Source organism: Arvicola amphibius, chromosome 3, assembly GCF_903992535.2.
Source record: "Arvicola amphibius chromosome 3, mArvAmp1.2, whole genome shotgun sequence".
NCBI lineage: Eukaryota > Metazoa > Chordata > Mammalia > Rodentia > Cricetidae > Arvicola > Arvicola amphibius.
Window position 1 is genome coordinate 188,217,215 of NC_052049.1, and position 19,246 is coordinate 188,236,460.

Here is a 19,246-nt window from a genome sequence, read left to right on the forward strand (position 1 = left end):
AGTGCCTGAGGCACGGGCGAGGCCTCCGGGTGGGAGCTGGGTTTCGGCTGCTGGGAGAGCCTGGCGGCTGGCGGGGCAGTGGGAGACCAAGTTGCGGGCCCTCCAGTTCACCTCTAGACCTGCGATCAGACTGAGTAGACTCCTAGAGGGGAGGTGGGAAGTGTAGTCCTTGAGGGGTGCACTACACCACTAAAGAATTTAGGGACTTTGCTAATTAATTCGAGAGTATGTGTGGGAATGGACTTTAAGGGTGTAGGGAAACGGCCAAAGGAAACGGGATCAGGTGGAATTGATCAGGACCCTGGAGACTTAATATAGAGCTCATATAGTTGCTGTTTTTAAGGTATCAAAAGCTTGGTTGCTTGGTTGACTGAAGCATTTATCCCCAGATGGCCTTTTGAAAAGGAACTGGAGATGCCTGATATCCCTTTGCTTAGTGTTGATGAAGGGGTTTTAAGCTCAGGGAAATTGGAACGCTAGCGCGGGTACGCTGTGAAAAATCTAGTCCTCCATCATGGGAAGGCCCAAAAGACTTGCCCTACACTAATCCTGTAGGATGCAGATGGGTGAGGGGCAACAGCAGGTCGGAAGAGCCTTGCGGTAACTCCTTTTCTCCTGCCAGTTCTTAGGGTTGGCGACTGACGCTCAGCTGGATGACTTACATTCAGTGGGTTTAATTGGACCCTGGATACACAGCACCAAGGCCGGTATATAGGTGAGGCCGGGCCAGCAGTGCCTGTATCCTTGAAATGAAGTGTTTGCAACAGTCCTGTTTTCTCCTGTGCCTTTGACCTTCGAAATGCAATTGTGGTGTAGATCTCCAGCAAGAGATAAAAAAAGGAAGCTAAGAACTTGTTATCCATCGATTTATCTAATACTGTTCCCCGATTTTGCTGAACCTTGTTTACTTTTTACCCTACTCTTAAGTAGGGAGCCTAAAAGCAACGGAAAAAATAATGTCTGGCCTCTGGGTGAGAGGGTGCATGCTTTTAATCCCAGCGCTCCAGAGGCAGAGGCAAATGGATCTCTATAAACTGGATGGTAGCCTGGTCTACATAGTGAGCTCCTGTCTCCAGAAACAAAAAAGATAAGAAAGAAATGCATGGTTTTACTATTACTTGAGAGAACAAATGTCTTCTAAAACCTCACTATAGTTACAAAGAACAGTTACACGTTTCTAAAGTGAGAGTACTGTGAGACTTAGTAAAATAAATTACTTTCAAATACAAATAGTGCCTAGAGGCCGAAGCGCAATCTTGAAGGTCTCTTATTTGACAACTTCAGTACTTGTCAAACATACTGGCCAGAGGCAGTTGGGTCTGCACAGCAGTTCCAGGCCAGCCTGAGCTACAGAGAGTGTTGCAGACCTCGGGAAGGAATGGAACAGAAGGCATTATCACTAACAAGTAGATTCAAGAGCTCATTTGTACTGGTGTGTAATTGGCTACCTTCTATCCACATAGTAGACCATTTCCTTGGGACAAGGCATTCCAGGGTGTCCTCCCATCACTCTGTGAAGTCTAAATCATTGCGTTTGCTGCTTTGTTCTCTGGTTGTCTGCTTGTGTCTGTGTCCCTCTTCTCCACCCCCTCTTCCTGCACTATAAGTTTAGAGAAGACAGCAATTGTCTTAATGCTTGTTTAGTGTTTTACCTGGGACCTAACACAGCACTCAGTGAATACTTATCGGTGAACTGGTGAGTTAGGAATCAGAATGCTGGTAGACCGCGTGTCTTTAGTCGCCAGGTAGCATGCTGGTAGACAGAGTGTTTTTGGTCTCCGGGTCGCAAGCCCGAGGTTTTCCGAGTGGAAGGGGGATATTGACAGGAATGTGAGAATCTGCCTGAAGACAGAACTCCTGTGGCTGCCGCAGCTGGGCTAGGCTTTTGAAGCTAGTGTCACCAGCATAACACATCCCGCAGCCCTCTGTGGGCCGTCTGCAGCAGTGGAAGAGACAGTCCCTTGCTGCTGGCTGTGCAGACCGAGTTCATCCAGAGATTTTACTCAGCTGAAGCTGAGATCTTGATTTACACTGCAGAAAAAGAATTTCAGGGTAAGACGATAGGAAGATAGACTAGAGTTTATTTTTTATTTTTATTTATTTTTTGTTTTTGTTTTCCAAGACAGGGTTTCTCTGTAGCTTTGGAGCATGTCCTGGAACTAGCTCTTGTAGACCAGGCTGGCCTCGAACTCACAAAGATCCTCCTGCCTCTGCCTCCCGAGTGCTGGGATTAAAGGCATGTGCCACCACCGCCTGGCTCAGGTTAGAGTTTATTAAGAAAAGATTTTCATATAGATTTAAGGGTATATATAAGAAACTTATTTCTCCTCACAAAAGTAATAATGATAAGGAAGTTCATATTATATGTCAAACATGCATGACCCTGGCCTGGGAAGATGGGTCCAGGTTTCCCTGGATAACATATTCCAGTGTAGAAGCAGTTGTGTGAGCTTTCAGTGACAGGATGAAAGAGCCATCAGTACCTGGTGGCTCTGTCTGTGAAGGCCGCAGAGTCTCTAGGTAGGGGGCGGAGCCTTGTTGGAAGAAGTACATCACCAGCCACTGCACCCCACTTTCTGTTCTTTCTGATCCCTCCTGCCACCATGCCTTCCCTGCTGAGTGCTGTGTCTTACCTGCTGATGGACCGCATCCCCTTCCGGAAGTGAGCCAAAACAAACAAACAAACAAAAAACCTCTTTTTCCTTATGTTGCTCTTGTCAGGATATTTTTGTATCACAGCAACAGAAAAATAACTAGACACCTCACGTAGAGTTTTATTATGTTTTATTAAGTTAATACTTAGGCATTTCACTTTGAGGATAGTAACATCATGGTACTATCTCGAATTTCACCTGTTCAGCTCTTCTGTTTGCTTGTTCATCTGTCAGGCAATTAATGGATGCTTGGAAGTTGGTGTGCGTATTCAGAAATGTTTTGCCACCTGAAGCCTTTGAGGAGGTAAGCCCTGTGGTCCACTCTGTTTCTTTAGGGGAAGGTCTGTAAGCCCTGTGGTCCACTCTGTTTCTTTAGGGGAAGGTCTGTTATGTATTGAGCTCATTTCAACTTGTTTTTCAGATCCCGAAACTGTCTCATTTTATGGTTTTAGACAGGAACAACAACAACAAAGAGATAAAATTCATCTGCGCAGCCAAATTGTCTAAGGCTCCATTCAGAGCAGGAGATAGCAGATCCTCACGGGATCGTTCTGTCTGAAAGACTAAAGATTAAACCTCCCAGCACAGCATTGTGTTCCCCAACTGCTGAGCACATAGCTTGGTGTTTTAGAGTTTAAAAGACAATGACTGGCCGGGCGGTGGTGGCGCACGCCTTTAATCCCAGCACTCAGGAGGCAGAGGCAGGTGGATCTCTGTGAGTTCGAGGCCAGCCTGGTCTACAAGAGCTAGTTCCAGGACAGGCTCTAGAAACTACAGGGAAACCCTGTCTCGAAAAAACAAAAAAAAAAAAAAAACAAAAAAAAAAGACAATGACTATGATAAGAACACAAATTCCTCCTCCTGGTGCACAGTAGGTACACAGCAGTTATATAAATAAGTACATTTGTGCATGGTGGAAGGATGGGGCTTAGAAATCAGGTAAAAGGAGAATAAGGAGGAAGATTGGGGCTTAGCTGAGGGCTCTGTGGAAGGGGTGGTGAGACAAAGTCTCGTGTAGCTCAGGCTGACTCAAACTCATTATGTAGTCGTCGTGGCTTGGTCTTGAATTCCTGGTCCTCTCTTTCTGCCACACTGGAATTAGACTTCTGCCACCACACTCAGCGTAGTTTCTGTAAGGAATATTTGGGAGTAAGTTGGAAAGATTGATTAAGATATAATTACTGAAGCTTTTAAATATAAGACTCAGAAATGGATCTTACCCTGTAGGAACTGTGGAAGCCATCAAAAGGTGTTTGTGTAAGGAATACAGTAGCATGCATCATGGTTTGAGAAAAGTCAGCCTTATTCTAGTAGCAGAGAAAGTATTGACTCTAGAATCAATTCATTCTGGAATCTCTATCATTGTAACAGTACAAAACGATTTCCAAGGACTTAGCATACCTGATAGGTTGCAAAGCGTGCCCAATATTTAGAGACTTCTTTTTAGAATAATTAGAATGGAAAATATAAATTGCAGTATTAACAAGTAGGCACTGTGGAATTGCTTCCCAAGAATCAAAAGTCATTTCCTTTGAGCTCAGAAATGTAGTATTATTGTAGTATTCATTGAGGAAAACAAAAGGTACTTTAAGAACAGTCCAGACAGTTTGGGACACAATTTAAGAAAGAGAATGTCACATTGTCTGACTGGAATGTGTTTCCGCTCTAGAGCCTCCAGTTAGAAACCAGACATACTGCAGCAAATCCGTTCCTGTGTTGTTGCTGTGGTTTTTCTCCGCTCGGTGCTTTCAGGTTGGCTGTCACGAGCGTGGTAGATGTGTGCTTGTCCCAGAGAGTAATAACCTGTGTCTGACAGGTTCTGCCTGAAGAAGATCCTCCCTCATTCGTTTCCCTCCACTCGGGCTCTGACTGGAGCAGAAGCCGTCAATGCCTTAAGGCCTTTCTACTTTGCAGTTCATCCCGATTTCTTTGGACAGCACCCCAGGGAAAGGGTAAACACTTAAATACTTTTTTTTAACTTGTTGTCTATATGTCCAGTTGATTTACTGTTGAGCCAGTATAATAAATAAAGTTCTGTAAGTTTTGAATTATCCTGTCACAGTAATGTTTGACACCGAAGCAATACTTACTTGAAAAATAATAAAGTTTCACATTAATAAATTTAGCAAATATTTATAGTGTTATAAACTGAAGCCATTGTTTATTCAAAGCTGTCATTATTTCTATAAACAATAAAGTTGCCACATAAATTCAAGAGTCTACTAATCATGTTTCCTGTACTAGTTTTTGGAGTAAAACGGAAGACTTGAGGATAAAGCCTTTCTTACCTGATGGAGCCTTTCTCTGAGGATGCACTAGGCAGATTGTCAGTGCCTGGGAATTTCCCAGCATGCTGTGTGCTGCTGAGCTCCTGCTGCCTGCTTTGTGCTCAGGGGGTACAAACTGACAAAAGCCCTGGGGAAAGCTCAGAACCGTCAAGATTTTTTAACATTAGATGATATCACAGAGCTAAGAGCGTTCTCATTGGTCCCTTTGTTTTCATTAACACTGATCCCTGATTGAACCTGAAATAATAAACCCTGGGCACCAGGCTCAAGCAAACGTCCCTGCTCGGTGGCACACCTTGAACATGGCTGCACATCACTACTGGGGATGAAGGCCTGGCTGAGTCTGCACTGTAGAGCAGCCAAACGCTTGCCCTCAGTTTTGTGACCTGTCCACTACCAGCAAACCTGCTCCAGTAAGCCTTGCGTATGCCGGCCCTTCTGAGCTCTGTGAATCGCAGCAGTCCATTGGGGACGCTCACTCCTCCAGTGCTCTGAGCACCTACTCTTTGCCAAGGCTTTGTGCTCACTGCTCTCTCAGCTTGGACGGCCCTTGCAGATAACCCAGAGATGCCTCACCTCTCCTCTCAGTGAGCTCTCCCAGGCTGCCTTCCTTTCCAGTGTTCCCTCTTCTTACCTATTAGTATTTTCTCTATTTCTGTGTTCCTTCCCGTGTGCCCTATCTTACTTATTAGGTTTATTGTTTGTCTCCTGTCATCAGTGAAATGCAGGGTCCATGAAGGCTTCTAACCCAACTGACCGTTACTCACTCAGCGTAGACTCTTCCCTGGCTCACCGAAAGCTTGCCCTCTGCAGAGGATACTTGTCTCTTCCTTCTCCAAATGCAGGATTTCATACTGGCACCCACTGGTGTGGTTCTTTTCCTTTTAATACTCCAATTTTAAAATATGTGATACTAATAGATTAAAAAAATCACAGCTAGGGGGCTAGAGAGATGGCTCAGAGATTAAGAGCTTTGCCTCCTCTTCCAAAGTTCCTGAGTTCAATTCCCAGCAACCACATGGTGGCTCACAACCATCTGTAATGAGGTCTGGTGCCCTCTTCTGGCCTGCAGGCATACACACAGACAGAATATTGTATGCATAATAAATAAATAAATATTTAAAAAATCACAGCTAGGGGCTAGAGAGATGGCTCAGAGGTTAAGAGCATTTCCTGCTCTTCCAAAGGTCCTGAGTTCAATTCCCAGCAACCACATGGTGGCTCACAACCATCTGTAATGGGGTCTGGTGCCCTCTTCTAGCCTGCAGGCATATACACAAGACAGAATATTGTATACATAATAAATAAATGTTTTAAAAATAAAAAAACAGCTAAATACAAAGTTCACTTAAAAATCTCAGTCTGGTCCCTGTTTCGTTTATCCCATTCCTGTTCCCTTCCTATTGATCTTTGCGTTTTGTTGACTTCTGGGTTACCCTTTCATTGTTTCTTTTGACAAAAATGAAAACATCAAAAGTAACTTTGAAGATTGTGGTTTTATTTTGGATAGAGTTTGGGTTTGGTTTTGAGACAGAGTGTCGCTATGTGGCTCAGGCTACCCTCAAACTCAAGACATTCATTCACCTGCCTTAACTTCCCAAATAAGGGGATTCTGGTTTGTACCACCAAGCTCTAGTCCACTTGCTTTGGTTTGTTTTGTTTTTGTTTTCTGAGAGTGCCTCACGACATAACTCAAGTTGACCTCAGACTTGCTATGAATCCCAGACTGGACTGAAGCCAACAACTACCTTGCCTTAGAGGTGAGGGTAATCTCGATGTGACCTCTGTCACTCTGTAGATGACCTGGCTGGTTAGGCAGGTGCCCTCCCTCCAAAACCTTGGTGCTTGGTTTAAAAGGATGGCTTTCTCTGATCCAGGTCAAGTGTGTCCCAGTAGCTGCTCCGCCACCTGAACCTCCAAACTCACCCAGCTGCTGGCATTTTAGGATTGCACCCCCGCATGCAGCAAGATTTAGCTCAGTCATAAGAAGGTACCCAAACTTGTTTAGGGATTGTCCTGAACAAGCATGTCATATAGTAAGTTCTAGAAACAAGTATGCAAAGTGATTTCTACTCTCAAGTATTGTGTTCGGGAAAAGAGACTTAAATAGTTGTTATTGACAGGCATGAACACCTTTAATTCCAGCAGGGTCAGGCAGACAGGGCCAGCCTGGTCAACAAAGAGATTTACAAGCGAGCCAGGGCTTCATAGCGAGACCTTGTCTCAAAAACAACAGAAAACAAACAAACAAAAACCCACCAATTGTTATTAATCCAGGCCTGGAAATGTGCAACTTCATAGCCTTCTGGAGACTCGGATGAGACTCGGACAGAGAGAAGTCAAATTCAACTGCAAGGTCATCCTAGGCTTAATTGAGAGACTAAAAAAAAAATAACAGTAATAAGGCTAGCAAGATGGCTCAGCCAGGAAAGGCGTTTACTGCCAAAGTGGTCAACCTGAGCTCAATCCCTATGTCCATATGGTGGGAAAAAGAATGGATTCCTGGAAATTGTTCTCTGACTTCCACACATGTGTAACACACACACTTTGCACATACACACACACACACACACACAAAGTAAATATAACAAAAGGGGCAGTTATTGTTCACATCATTCTGTTACCAACAGTAGTTCTTTCTTATATTGTAATTATCCTTGAAATCCCTCTGTGTCTGGTCGTCTCTGTCCTCTCGTTCCTGCTTCCCTTCTGCAGACTGGGTAGTCCTCCTGTAATCGAGAGGTTGCCATGGTCATAAACGTTGAAGAGCCCGTTAAAGCCCTTTACTATAAAATAAGCTATATTGTCCCCTATTTGGTTATTTGCCTCTATGACATTGCTTACTACGTGTATATGGATTTTTTCTTAGTTTTTCTAACTTTTTTTTAATTAAAAAAATGTATCTCAATGGTCTGTTATGGAGATACTATTAGAGATAATAGATCCAGTTATATGATCATTAATTTATTGCTTTGGGAGAGTAGGCATAACTAAGCTGCTCTTACTCCTAAGTGAAGAGGGAATCCAGTCACCTTTTACCCTGATGCTTACATGGTTCTGTGTGGTGTCTCACCTTCAGCTGTCATCCATCACACACCGTGGAATGTGGAGCTAGCTTTTTTTACCAAACATCTAAGAAATCCCAACATTTCCTTAAGGTGTCTGTGTGCGTGTGTGTGTGGTGTGTCTACGTCTGTGTCAGTGTTGGGATGAGTGGGTGCAGGTGCCCATGGAGGCCAGAGAAGGGCACTGGATCCCCTGGAGCTGGAGTTACAGGCAGTTGTGTGCTGTAACTGGGTGCTGGGAACTGAACACAGGTCCTCTGCGAGAGCAGCCCAGCTCTAAACCAGTTAGCCTCCAGGTCTCGGGTTTTTGTTTGTTTGTTTTAAGACAAGGTCTCACTGTGTAGCTCAGCCTGGCCTGGAAGTTGGAACTCACTGTGTAGACCACTATGTAGGCTAGCTTTGAACTCACAGGGCTCGGGCTGCTTCTGCCTCCAAGTGCTGGACTTAAAGCCATGTGCCACAATGCCAGGTTCCCTCCACATTTTTAACAGTTGATTACGTACTTACTATCTTCAATACATTTAAGGACCACAAATAATTTCTTCTTTCTTTATTCACATGTAAATGTCCTTATGGTTTGTGTTTGTGTTCCCCCCCCCCTAGGAAATCAATGAAAATTCTCTTAAGAGATTAAGTGTCTACTTAGAAAATCTCCAGAAACCGGGCTTCAAGTCTCTGAAACCAACTCAGCTTACATTTTATATAAGAGAAAAAACAGCTCAGAACTCCTCAGAAGGCCAGGAGCCTATCAGTACTTCCGGTAAGTTGTTTTATTTCTAGTGTGTCCCTTTCCAGCTTCAAGTGAAACGTGTTCGTTATGTCTGACATTGCCAGAATACCTTTGGATGAAAACCTTGATTGTTGAAAAATACCATATAATTGGTTCCCTAGAATTAGATTCTGTTCCTAACCACATATGTTTAAACATTTTATTTTCCTGAAGTATTCCATCCAAGTGTTAGGGTTCATGCCTTTAATTCCAGTACTTGGGAGGCAGAGGCAGGTGGATCTCTGTGAGTTTGAGGCCAGCCTGGACCACATAGCTCTAGACCAACCATGATGGTGTATAGCCAGACTCTATAGTGAGGTCCTGTACCAAATAACAAAAGCTCCAAAGTATTCCTGTTTATGGTCTCCCAAATCTCGTGTTGGTCTAAGTGTGAGGCATGCTGTTACATTCACACTTTGAAACCTGCAGTGTTCCTTTTCTTACTGTCCCTGTGAAGGTAGTAGAATGTTTAACTATTTGTGACCTAGTGACTTCAGAACTGATGCTGTTTCTACACAGCCTTCTCTCTAAGCACCCACTTCCCATCAGAATGAAGTAAGGTTGACTAGTAGGACCTCTAGCTGCGGACGGCTGCATACCTGTTCCCCCAGCGTGGTGACCTGAGGATCGGAGCGTGGCACTAAACCAGGCAGAGGGCGTGCACACCTTTAATCCAGACAGACGTCTCTGTGAGTTCAAGGCCACCCTGGGCTACACTAGATTGACCCGGTCTCAAGAGAAACAGAGCCAGGAGGTGGTGGCTCACACCTTTGATCCCAGTACTTGGGAGTCACACGCCTTTAATCCTAGGGAGGTGGAGACCGGAAGGGATATGGCTGAGAGGAGAGAGGAGTATAAGACAGGAGGAGACAGGAGCTCCAGGCATCCAGTCTGAGGACTTGTAGAGACAGGACACGCTATTTGGTCTGAAGATTTCGCAGAGGTTAGACCTGGTGGCTGGCTGCTCTGCTTCTCAGATCTTTCAGCTTTCACCTCCTAATATCTGATTCCAGGTTTTTATTACCAAGACCAATTTTAAATCGTGTCACACCCCAGTCCTTGGGATGCCAGTGCAGGAAGACTGAGTTTGAAGCCATCCTGGATGGTCAGAGGAAGATCCTGTCTCAAAAATAGACAAAAAAAAAAAAAAATTGTGAAGAGCTGGGCATGTTGGCATGCCCGCATTCCTAGCCCTCAAGAAGCTCAGGCAGGAGAGTTACTGCCAGATGGAGGTTTGCCTGGGCTACATGACAAGATTCTGCCTTTTAAAAAAATTTAAAGGCCTGCCCTGTCCCTTCTTGAAATATCTGTCCTTTTGGTTATCCTTGAAGAAATAGCTTTCTTTTTAAAAGATTTTTAAATAGTTTAGGATTCATTGATTTAAAAGGTCTCTGAGACATAGAAAATACTTAAACTTCTGCCTGTGATTCCTGACTCTATTACTATTAAAATGACAGTTGCAGTATTGCATAGAAAACCCCTCATAGCCCCTCAGAACCGCAGATGGAAAGAAGGGAGGTCCCGTGATCAGGAAAGTGGTTTTCTCAGGGTGAGGCTCATCCATTGCATTCTGAGTGAGCTCAAAGTCAGGGAAATCAACTGTGTGGTTTGTGGTGGGGACTGCATTCTAGCTCTCCCCTTAATGAATAAAAAAAAAAAAAAAGAAAGATATGAACGAAAACCTCTCTTCGTGTTAAAGATGACGTCCGAGCCAGCCTAAGGACTAGCATTTGATAGCATTTCATTCTCCCGTGATTGACTGTGGAGGTCAAAAGTCACAGATTCTTTTTCTCGGCAGTTTCTCTATCTGACTCAGGGTTTTATTCAAAATAGCCAGGGACAGTAGTGCCAGGAACCCAGCATGGGGAACCTGAGAGAGGAGAATTATGGGTTCCAAACCAGCCTGGATTACAGCTTGTAGTAATTTATAAAGCACTTTATACACCAAAGAAATCAGAGTATCTCCCTTACAAAATGGTCTATAACTCAGACAGCAATAAAAAAGCAAATTGAAGCGACCAGGTGCTGTTCTGCCTTATGTTGACCTGTTTACACTGATAATGTCTGTACACAGTGGAGTGCTGCAAGCCAGGCATGGTGGCTCACACCTCCCATCCCACAGCAGGAGGCAGAGGCAAGAGGATCTGCTGAGTTTGAGGCGAGCCTGGTCTACATAGTGAGTTCAAATCAAGCCTACAAAATGAGACCCTGTCTCAAAAAGAAACGGGAAGAAGAGCTTCTTCATGCTCTATTATGAGCTGTGTAAATTCAGACTATTCCATCTCGGTGCTGGGATTGAACCTAGGGCCTCACAAACTTAGCCAAGTGCTTCACTCATGAGTGCGGTTATCCCAGCCCCACATACACTCCCAGAATGTACCTCGTGATAATCTCATCAGACGCAGCAAAGCTGCTGCTCTCAGAAGGAATCCTACGATCTAAGGATATGTTCTGGAGAGCTGCCTGTGTGATGAATCAGGAACCAGTGAATAGAGAAGCTAAAATGGAATCTGTAAAAGCCCTGGCTATGAACTCACTTTGTAGACCAGGCTCAAGCTCACAGAGCTCCACCTGCCTCTGTCTCCCAAGTGCTGAAATTAAAGCTGTGTGCTGTTGCCACACCCAGCTTGATTTAGTCATTTTTGTAGGTGATTATTTTGCATGCATGCATGTCTATGTATCACACTCATGCTTGCTGCCCAAGATTAGAAGAGGGCATCAGATCCCCTGGACCTGGAATTGCAGGTTCTTGTAAGACACCGTATGGGTGCTGGGAATCGAACCCATGTCCTCTGCAAGAGCAGATGCAGAACCATCTCTCTCTCCAGCTCTCTCCCCAGCTCTGCTTTATAAAGCCAGAGTCTCACTGTATTGCCCTGGCTGGCCTGGAACTTGCTATATAGACAAAAGTTGACTCTCTCATAGAGAGTCCCCCAGCTTCTGCATCCTAAGTGTTGGGTGTGTGCCTATGAAGCTACCAACTCAGCTATTTTAGTTGGACTACTTCCTGCCTTCAAGGAAAATGTTTGAATTTTTCTTTTCTTCTGCCAGTAATCCTCACCTTACCATCAAATGATCCTATTAAGAAAAGCTTTCTAGCTTTATAATATTGTTTATTGTGAATGTGTGTGAAGGGGAAGCCTAGCCAAGCAGAGTATATCTGCAAGAATGAGTTAAGCTCTGACTCTGAGGAGCAATCACATCTCAGGAGGGTTGGGTGGTATCAACAGAGTGCTTACCATACGAGAGTACGGACCTGAGCTGAATCTCCAGCACCTCATAAAACAAACTAACAAGCTGACTGTGATAGCACGCCTTATAATCCCAGCACTGGGGAACAGGAGGATTCCTGAAGCCCACTGGCCAACCAGCTTCACCTGAGAGACCACCCAGATCCTTCAAAATAAGGTGGACAGTTCCAGTAGAACCCTGAGGGGACATCCACCTCCACAAGCATGCCCATGTACACACGTGAAGGTGCACACATGGACACGCACAACAGAGAAGAAGGAAGGCAGGCAAGCAAACGGAGCAAGCACATTTCAGTCTCACACGGAATTCTGAAAATTACTTCAATTCCATCAGTATTGGAAGTGATAAATATGTCATGCTGTGGTTATTAAGTTGACTTTGGCATGTAGCTGCTGAAAAGAATAGGCTCATTTATACATGCCAGTGTGGAAGATATTAATCCCACTGAATGAGAGTAAAGACCACCAACCCAAATGTGAAACCCAAATTAAGCAAGCTTAATTTGACTAAATTATTTATTTTCTGTCAGGCAAGGCTATTTCCCTAAAGCAGGGTTTGATAAAATGGCTTTGAACATAGGAAAAAGTAGGGTTTTGTGGTGCCTGCACCACCTGGAACCACAGTCGGGCAAGGGTCTGGGGACTAAAAAACACAGAGAGACACAAGAACGCCAATTTTATTGTGTTCCAGGGCGGCTTATATGGCTCTCCTTGACTAATGGCCATGCCCTAGCTCTTGGGATTTTTCAGCTGCAAGCCCACCAAAAACAAGCCCACCCTTGTTATTTAGGAACTCATGAGAGTCTCATGCTCAGAGCAGCTGCAAACATAGGAAAACAAGTTGTTTATTCCTTCAGGCAAGGGTCTAAGGGTCTGCAGTTCCCAGCAGCTCCCCCTTTTTTATATAATTAGACCAGGTCTGTCTTGAGTTGCAGAAGCACAAATTCACATCTTACCCATCATCAAGAACACTTGCTTCAGCATGTAAGGTCAATTGTAACAGGCTCCCATCTTGCCCGTCTCTAGATCACTGGCCTTCCCGTAGCCTGTTGACCCATACCAAGCTTAGAGGAAGCCCGCTTACTTGGGCAAGCATCAGTTGCTTAGTAGTGATATTACATGGCTGCTGCTGCTGCTGCTGCTGCTGATGATGATGATGATGATGATGATGATGCCTGTTATAGAGGCAGAGCAGTGAAAACCCTACAGCTACAAGAGTTCCTAGGGCTACAGTCCCACAACGGCTTTTCAGCAAGCCTCATCTGTAAAGAATGCCCTTAGTTAGAGAATCTATGGAAGTGGAAGGAACTCAACTGGCCAACAGTAGCACTAAGGTTCTTGACTGGCCCGGGCGTGGCACAAATATGCTGGAAGGAAGAGGAGCAACTAACCATATGCAAATCCCACAAGAAATCTAACTGCTCTTGTAAAAGGGCGGTCTGTAGGTTAAGTTGTACAATGCCCTGGCGAGGATGCTCATTAAGGAAATTTTGGGTTACAGTTAAGGAATCAACAGTGCTAGCAATAGCCGCCGCGGTGGAGGCCTCAGTGGTCACAGTAGCAGGGATGGCTCAGCACCAGCTGACTCACTGGGACAGGAACCACGCCTGGGACCCGGACACAGCCACAGTCGTCTTGCTCGCCCAACAGCTGCTTAAATGGCAGGAAACTTGAGAACAGTTAAGGCAGAATCATTCGAGGTATCGTTAGTTAAAAGAAAGAAAAATGGCCCTGACATACAGACAGTTGCATGAAAAGTCTTATTTTGGCTCTGGTTTAACTGCAAGGTATCTTCAAAGATATTTGTGGCATTCCATTTTGCTGTGCCATTAAACAAGGTAGAATCCTACACAGCCAAGGGTCCAAAATTTAACCAGGCGTGGGACCCACACAGACACCATCCCATGAAGGTAGGCACTACACCATATTGGGCTGGATTCCGGAAATGAAACTCCTGAGAATCCTTGCTAGTGTTCTTGTAAGGTGGCCACAGTCCCCACGACCATAATGGATTATTCAAAGTATATGGAGTATTGGTAATGTGCTCTGGCCATAATGGGGTACTACAAATTTATAAACCGTAGGACCGGGCCAACATTTAGTGGCTGGAGCCACACAAGAGGTGGCCTTGTGAGTATTACATACCAATAGCAGAATTGGTGGAATTAAGGGCAAAATTAGCTATAGAGGCATTGCTAATAATAATACAAGGAGAAGGGAAATCCAGCAGAAATAAATTACTTGTTTTCTGAAAACACAGATTGCCAGATAGTTTCCACATACCAGTAACATTGTTGTATCCCAGTTAACGGGAATGGCTGGCTGTCCCATAGTCCACTCAGTGGAAAGGAAGTACAGCCATACGGGACTATCAGGCCCACTGGCATCAGCACTGGCAGATTCCTGACCAGGGCCCAACCTACCTCTTGGCCATGGCTGATGGTCAGGAGAACCATTCATAGGACATCCAAGCCGTTCAGGAATCCAAATGGGGCTTTTTCCTTTTTCCCTCCCCCTCTTTTCCTTCCCCTGCCCCCATCAGGCCTTGGGGCAGTTGGGACATTGTTTTTCTTTTTTAAATACCCAGCTTGTCCACAGTTAAAGCAGGACCTGGGCCGCGCCCCAAGACAGTGACACTCCAGAGCAGCGGCCATCACAGCCCCGATGGGCGTGGTCAGTGTCCTTACCCAGTCTGATAACCTCCTCGATGCGGGTGGGGACGGATAGCCTCCTGACAATACTTGTAAGCTAGTTGTTTGGTAACTGGCATGGTGGCATCAACATCAGGGAAAGTCCTACCTGCTAATTGTAAGAGTCGATTCACAGAATCTGCATCAGGCTCAGACTGCCCCTGCAGCACAGGAAAACAAGTTTACTCCTTCAGGCAAGGAGTCATAGAAAGTTCAGGGTCTGAGGGTCTGCAGTCCCCACAGACTATAGTCTCAGAACTGTAAGGCTTGGGGCTTTCTAAGGACTGGGAGATTTTAGGTTATGTGGGAGGTTGTTGACTATTTCAAAATTATTTGGTAGAACATCTTATTAGGGTGAAAATTTCAGAGGATAGGATGTGGAGCATGCCAAATTCCAGAAAATGGGTCAAGACACAGTCAAATCCAAGTTTTACAGAAAACAGAAATGAACTTATTTTAACCTTGTAACAAGATAACTTCTAATCTTAAAATGGAGTCAGCCTGGTCCATCAAAAGGTCACCAAGTTAAGAGAAAAAAGGTTCACATATGGATAATAGATCCATAACGATACCATCTGCACTAAAAGGAACAATTTAAAATGGGTATGTGCGTGTTTTTAGAAACATACACCTTATAACATAAGCATTTATGTCATATATAGTTCAGAGAAGCATATGGAAAAGATTTAGAACAGCTCTGTCCAAGAGAATTTGTATAAGAAAAGGATGTATTTATACCACAGATGTACTCCCAAGTGTAGCAAACGCCAGCCATGTGGCTGCTGAGTATTTGAAAGGTTGCTCATGTAATCAAGGAACTGAATTTTAAGTTTTGGTTTTTTTTATTTTTTAATTATTTATTTTTATTTTATTTTTATTGGTTTTTTCCTGCATATATGTCTGTGTGAGGGTGTCAGATCTTGGAGTTAAAGATAATTGTTAGTTGCTATATGGATCTGGAAATTGAACCTGAGTTCTCTGGAAGAGTAGTCAGTGCTCTTAACCACTGAGCCATCTCTCCTGCCCCTTAAGTTTTATTTAAATGTTTTTGTAGTGGTGGTGTTGGTGGTGGGGATGATGGATTTGTTTGAGGGAAGGGATGGGGTAGGTTTTATTCTTTTGAGGAGAAGTTTCTTAGCCCAGGCAGGCCTCAAACTCACTATATATAGCCAAGGATAACCTTAAAACCCCAATCCATCTGCCTCTACCTCTCCTGTACCCCACGCCCAGCTTAGCTTTAATTATTTCAATTGTGAATATCCACATGTGCATGATTAGCTACATTGTTAATACGTGTTGTTCAGAGACTATGTGCCAGCTGTTGACAGTGGTTATATCTACTAAAGGCGTGAGACTAAATGCCTCCTAATAGACGTTTAGTCGTGTGTGTGTGTGTGTGTGTGTGTTGACAGTGGTTCTATCTAGTAAAGGCGTAAGACTAAATGCCTCCTAATAGATGTTTAGTCGTGTGTGTGTGTGTGTGTGTGTGTGTGTGTGTGTGTGGACAGTGGTTCTATCTAGTAAAGGCGTAAGACTAAATGCCTCCTAATAGACTTTTAGTCGTGTGTGTGTGTATGAAACTTTACAATGAGCATGTGCTTATAAGGTATTTGTAGCCAAAGTGATAAGCCAGTACTCAGGAGGCAGAGGCAAGCATATATCTGTGAGTTTGAGGCCAGCCAGGGCTACAAAGTGAGACCTTGCCTAAAATAATAATGATACTTAATAGAATTTTATTTTTTTTGTCAGGGCTATGAACCAAACCTAAGGACTTGTGTGTTCTAGGCAAGAACTCTGCCACTGAACTAACTTAACTGTATTTCCAACACCCTTGTGTAATTTTCAAACTACTTTTAAAAATTGGGGGTTGGACCTGGAGAGATGGTTCAGTGATTAAGAGCACTGGCTGCTCTTCCAGAGGACCTCTGTTCAATTCCAAGAATCCCCATGGCAATTACAGCAGTCTGTAACTCCAGTTCCAAGGGGATCGTACACCTTCTTCGGGCCTCCCTGTGCACCAGGAGTACTTACACACAGGCACACACACACACACACACACACACACACAAAATCAATTTAAAAAGATGAGCTTCTGTGACCACCACTAGGTAGATGTAGCTTGGGCCTTCCCTTAGCAGGCACTGCCAATGCAGGCGTCCCCGTGTCCCCTGTGATGGACATGGAAGCACTTCCCTCTCTTCAGTAGCAAGGTTCATGGCAGCGCTGAAAACCGTCTCCATCCCTTCCCAGCTAGGGTGAGGGTCCTCACTGGTGACAAACCAGAAAGGAATCACCAAGATGGGAATACTGCTGTGGAGCTTGGAAGAGGGAGTGGTTTCCATTTGCCGGGGTGGTGATTTTTAATGGCTAATAAAATGTTTTTAAAGATTTTAACTCTATAATTGTTTCATGAAAAATTATTCTAAGGTAAAACAAGTAATCATCTGTATTAATTGTTTGGGGAATTATATTCTCTAGGATTTCGAGCAGTCAGATTTACTTTGCACACCAGCGATCTGCTAAGCACAGTATTGTATATTCTCAACTCCTGCAGTTTGTCTGTTGAACACGTCCAAAGCTTGAACACTAACGTGCATTCCCAGCCTCTCCAGGAAGTTACAGGGATGCCTGACAGACCCATCAAATGGCATAAGTCCTACTATTCCTTCACTGGGTTCAAGGACCCTGACGAAGACCTCGAACACGTCTCAAGAGTGGAAACAACCCTAATGTAAGTCAAAGGTTTTATTTAAACAGCCTCATGTAGTTTATGTTTAAATGTGTTCTGGTTTAATAGGAAAAGAAATTTTAGTAATATATTTAATACAGAAACCATGAGAAAAGATATTTCATGTGTCTTGCTTAAAGTTGCAAAAATACTTCCATTTTGTTATTGTTTAATACCAGCTACATGCAAAAGATTTAAGTTTTTTGTTTTGTTTTATTTTTTTAATAAGTTATTTAACTATTTTATGTGCATTCGTGTGAAGGTGTTAGATCCTCTGGAACTGGAGTTACAGACAGTTGTGAGCTGCCCTGTGAGTGCTGGGAATTAAATCGGATCCCCTGGAAGAGCATTGAGAGCTCCTAACTTCTGAGTCACCAGCCCCAAGATTTAAGTTTTTTAAATCAATTATTTGCATGTTAGGCATTGCCAGTCTATATGGAGGGTTCAAAGGTAACTGACTTTAATAAAAATTACTTACAGAAAGGCACACCAGCTGTAGTGACACGTGGCTCGTCCCTGCCTTTGGAGGGCAGTCAGGACCGCGAAGAGATGAAGGCAGACCACTCTGGGATATATAATGAATCTCTGTCTCAGAGTAAACAGACAGACAGACACACAGATGGATAGATTAGAGAGAGAGAGAGAGAGAGAGAGAGAGAGAGAGAGAGAGAGGAGGGGGGGAGATAGCTTTATAAAATATCTTAAATGGACAATTGTAAAAGAATGTTTTTAAATTATAAAAACTCGATATGAGTAGGATGTGCAGTGCCTTTCCTTTCATCTCAGCATTTGGGAAGCAGGGGCCGGAGGATCTGTGTGAGGTCAAGACCAACTGGGTCTACATACTTGAGTTCTGAGGCCAGCCAGGGCTGTGTAATGAGACTCTCTCTCTCTCTCTCTCTCTCTCTCTCTCTCTCTCTCTCTCTCTCTCTCTCTATATATGTGTGTAGGTCTAGCCCGCAGATGGATTAGGCAGAGAGATGAGGAGTTGGCTTTGAGAGCACAGGGTACTGCAACCTTGTATTAAAATCAAAGACTGATTAAAATGAAAGGTTCTGCCATTTTGGAATCCACAAGGCAGGTTTTCATCTCCCAGGACACATCCACACAGTGTGTGTCTCAGCCGTGCGTGACCCACGTATGCTCACCGTGAGCTTCATGGTTCTCAGTTCTGCCCTCAGGTGTTGTGTGCAAAGTAATGAGCTCCTGCAGCCAGCAGTAATGTTATTGTTAATTAATTAATGTTCTCCAGTAAACAGTTAAAGGCTTAGAAGACTCTTCACATTCTTCCTGATTGTTTCATCTCTAAACATAGGAATAGGCATGATCTGATTTAATTTTTGTAATACTGAAAAGAAGCTGCCATAATTGAACATGGCTCAGCAAGGGTGGCAGCCTCTTGAAGTGGGCTCCTTAGAAGTAAAGATCTGGGGGCTGGAGAGAAGGCTCAGCAGGGAAGAGCATGGCTGCTCTTCCAGAGGACCCAGGTTCAATTCCCAGCACCCACATGGCAGCTCACAACTGTCTGTAACTCCAGTTCCAGGGGACCTGACACCCTCACACCAGTGCACATAAAATAAAGTTAAATCATTAAAAAAAAAAACAGAAGTGGGCTGGAGAGATGACTCAGAGGTTAAGAGCATTGCCTGCTCTTCCAAAGGTCCTGAGTTCAATTCCCAGCAGCCACATGGTGGCTCACAACCATCTGTAATGGGGTCTGGTGCCCTCTTCTGGCCTGCAGGCATACACACAGACAGAATATTGTATACATAATAAATAAATAAATATTAAAAAAAAAACA

At 44.1% G+C, this 19,246-nt stretch overlaps 1 protein-coding gene across 4 annotated transcripts in view; it reads left to right on the top strand.

The window, feature by feature from the left end:
- The window catches only part of Tcaim (T cell activation inhibitor, mitochondrial), a 30,783-nt gene that overhangs the window by 405 nt on the left and 11,132 nt on the right, over window positions 1-19,246 (top strand). For 2 of the 4 annotated variants that reach the window (XM_038322674.2, XM_038322675.2), the window contains exons 2-6: window positions 623-715; window positions 2,889-2,958; window positions 4,471-4,606; window positions 8,611-8,767; window positions 17,196-17,448. In XM_038322674.2, the coding sequence (XP_038178602.1) occupies window positions 2,900-2,958; window positions 4,471-4,606; window positions 8,611-8,767; window positions 17,196-17,448 (605 nt within the window). In that variant the 5' untranslated portion in view covers window positions 623-715; window positions 2,889-2,899. The remainder of the gene's footprint in view (window positions 1-622; window positions 716-2,888; window positions 2,959-4,470; window positions 4,607-8,610; window positions 8,768-17,195; window positions 17,449-19,246) is intronic. The other 2 variants (XM_038322676.2, XM_038322677.2) reach the window with 1 other exon arrangement.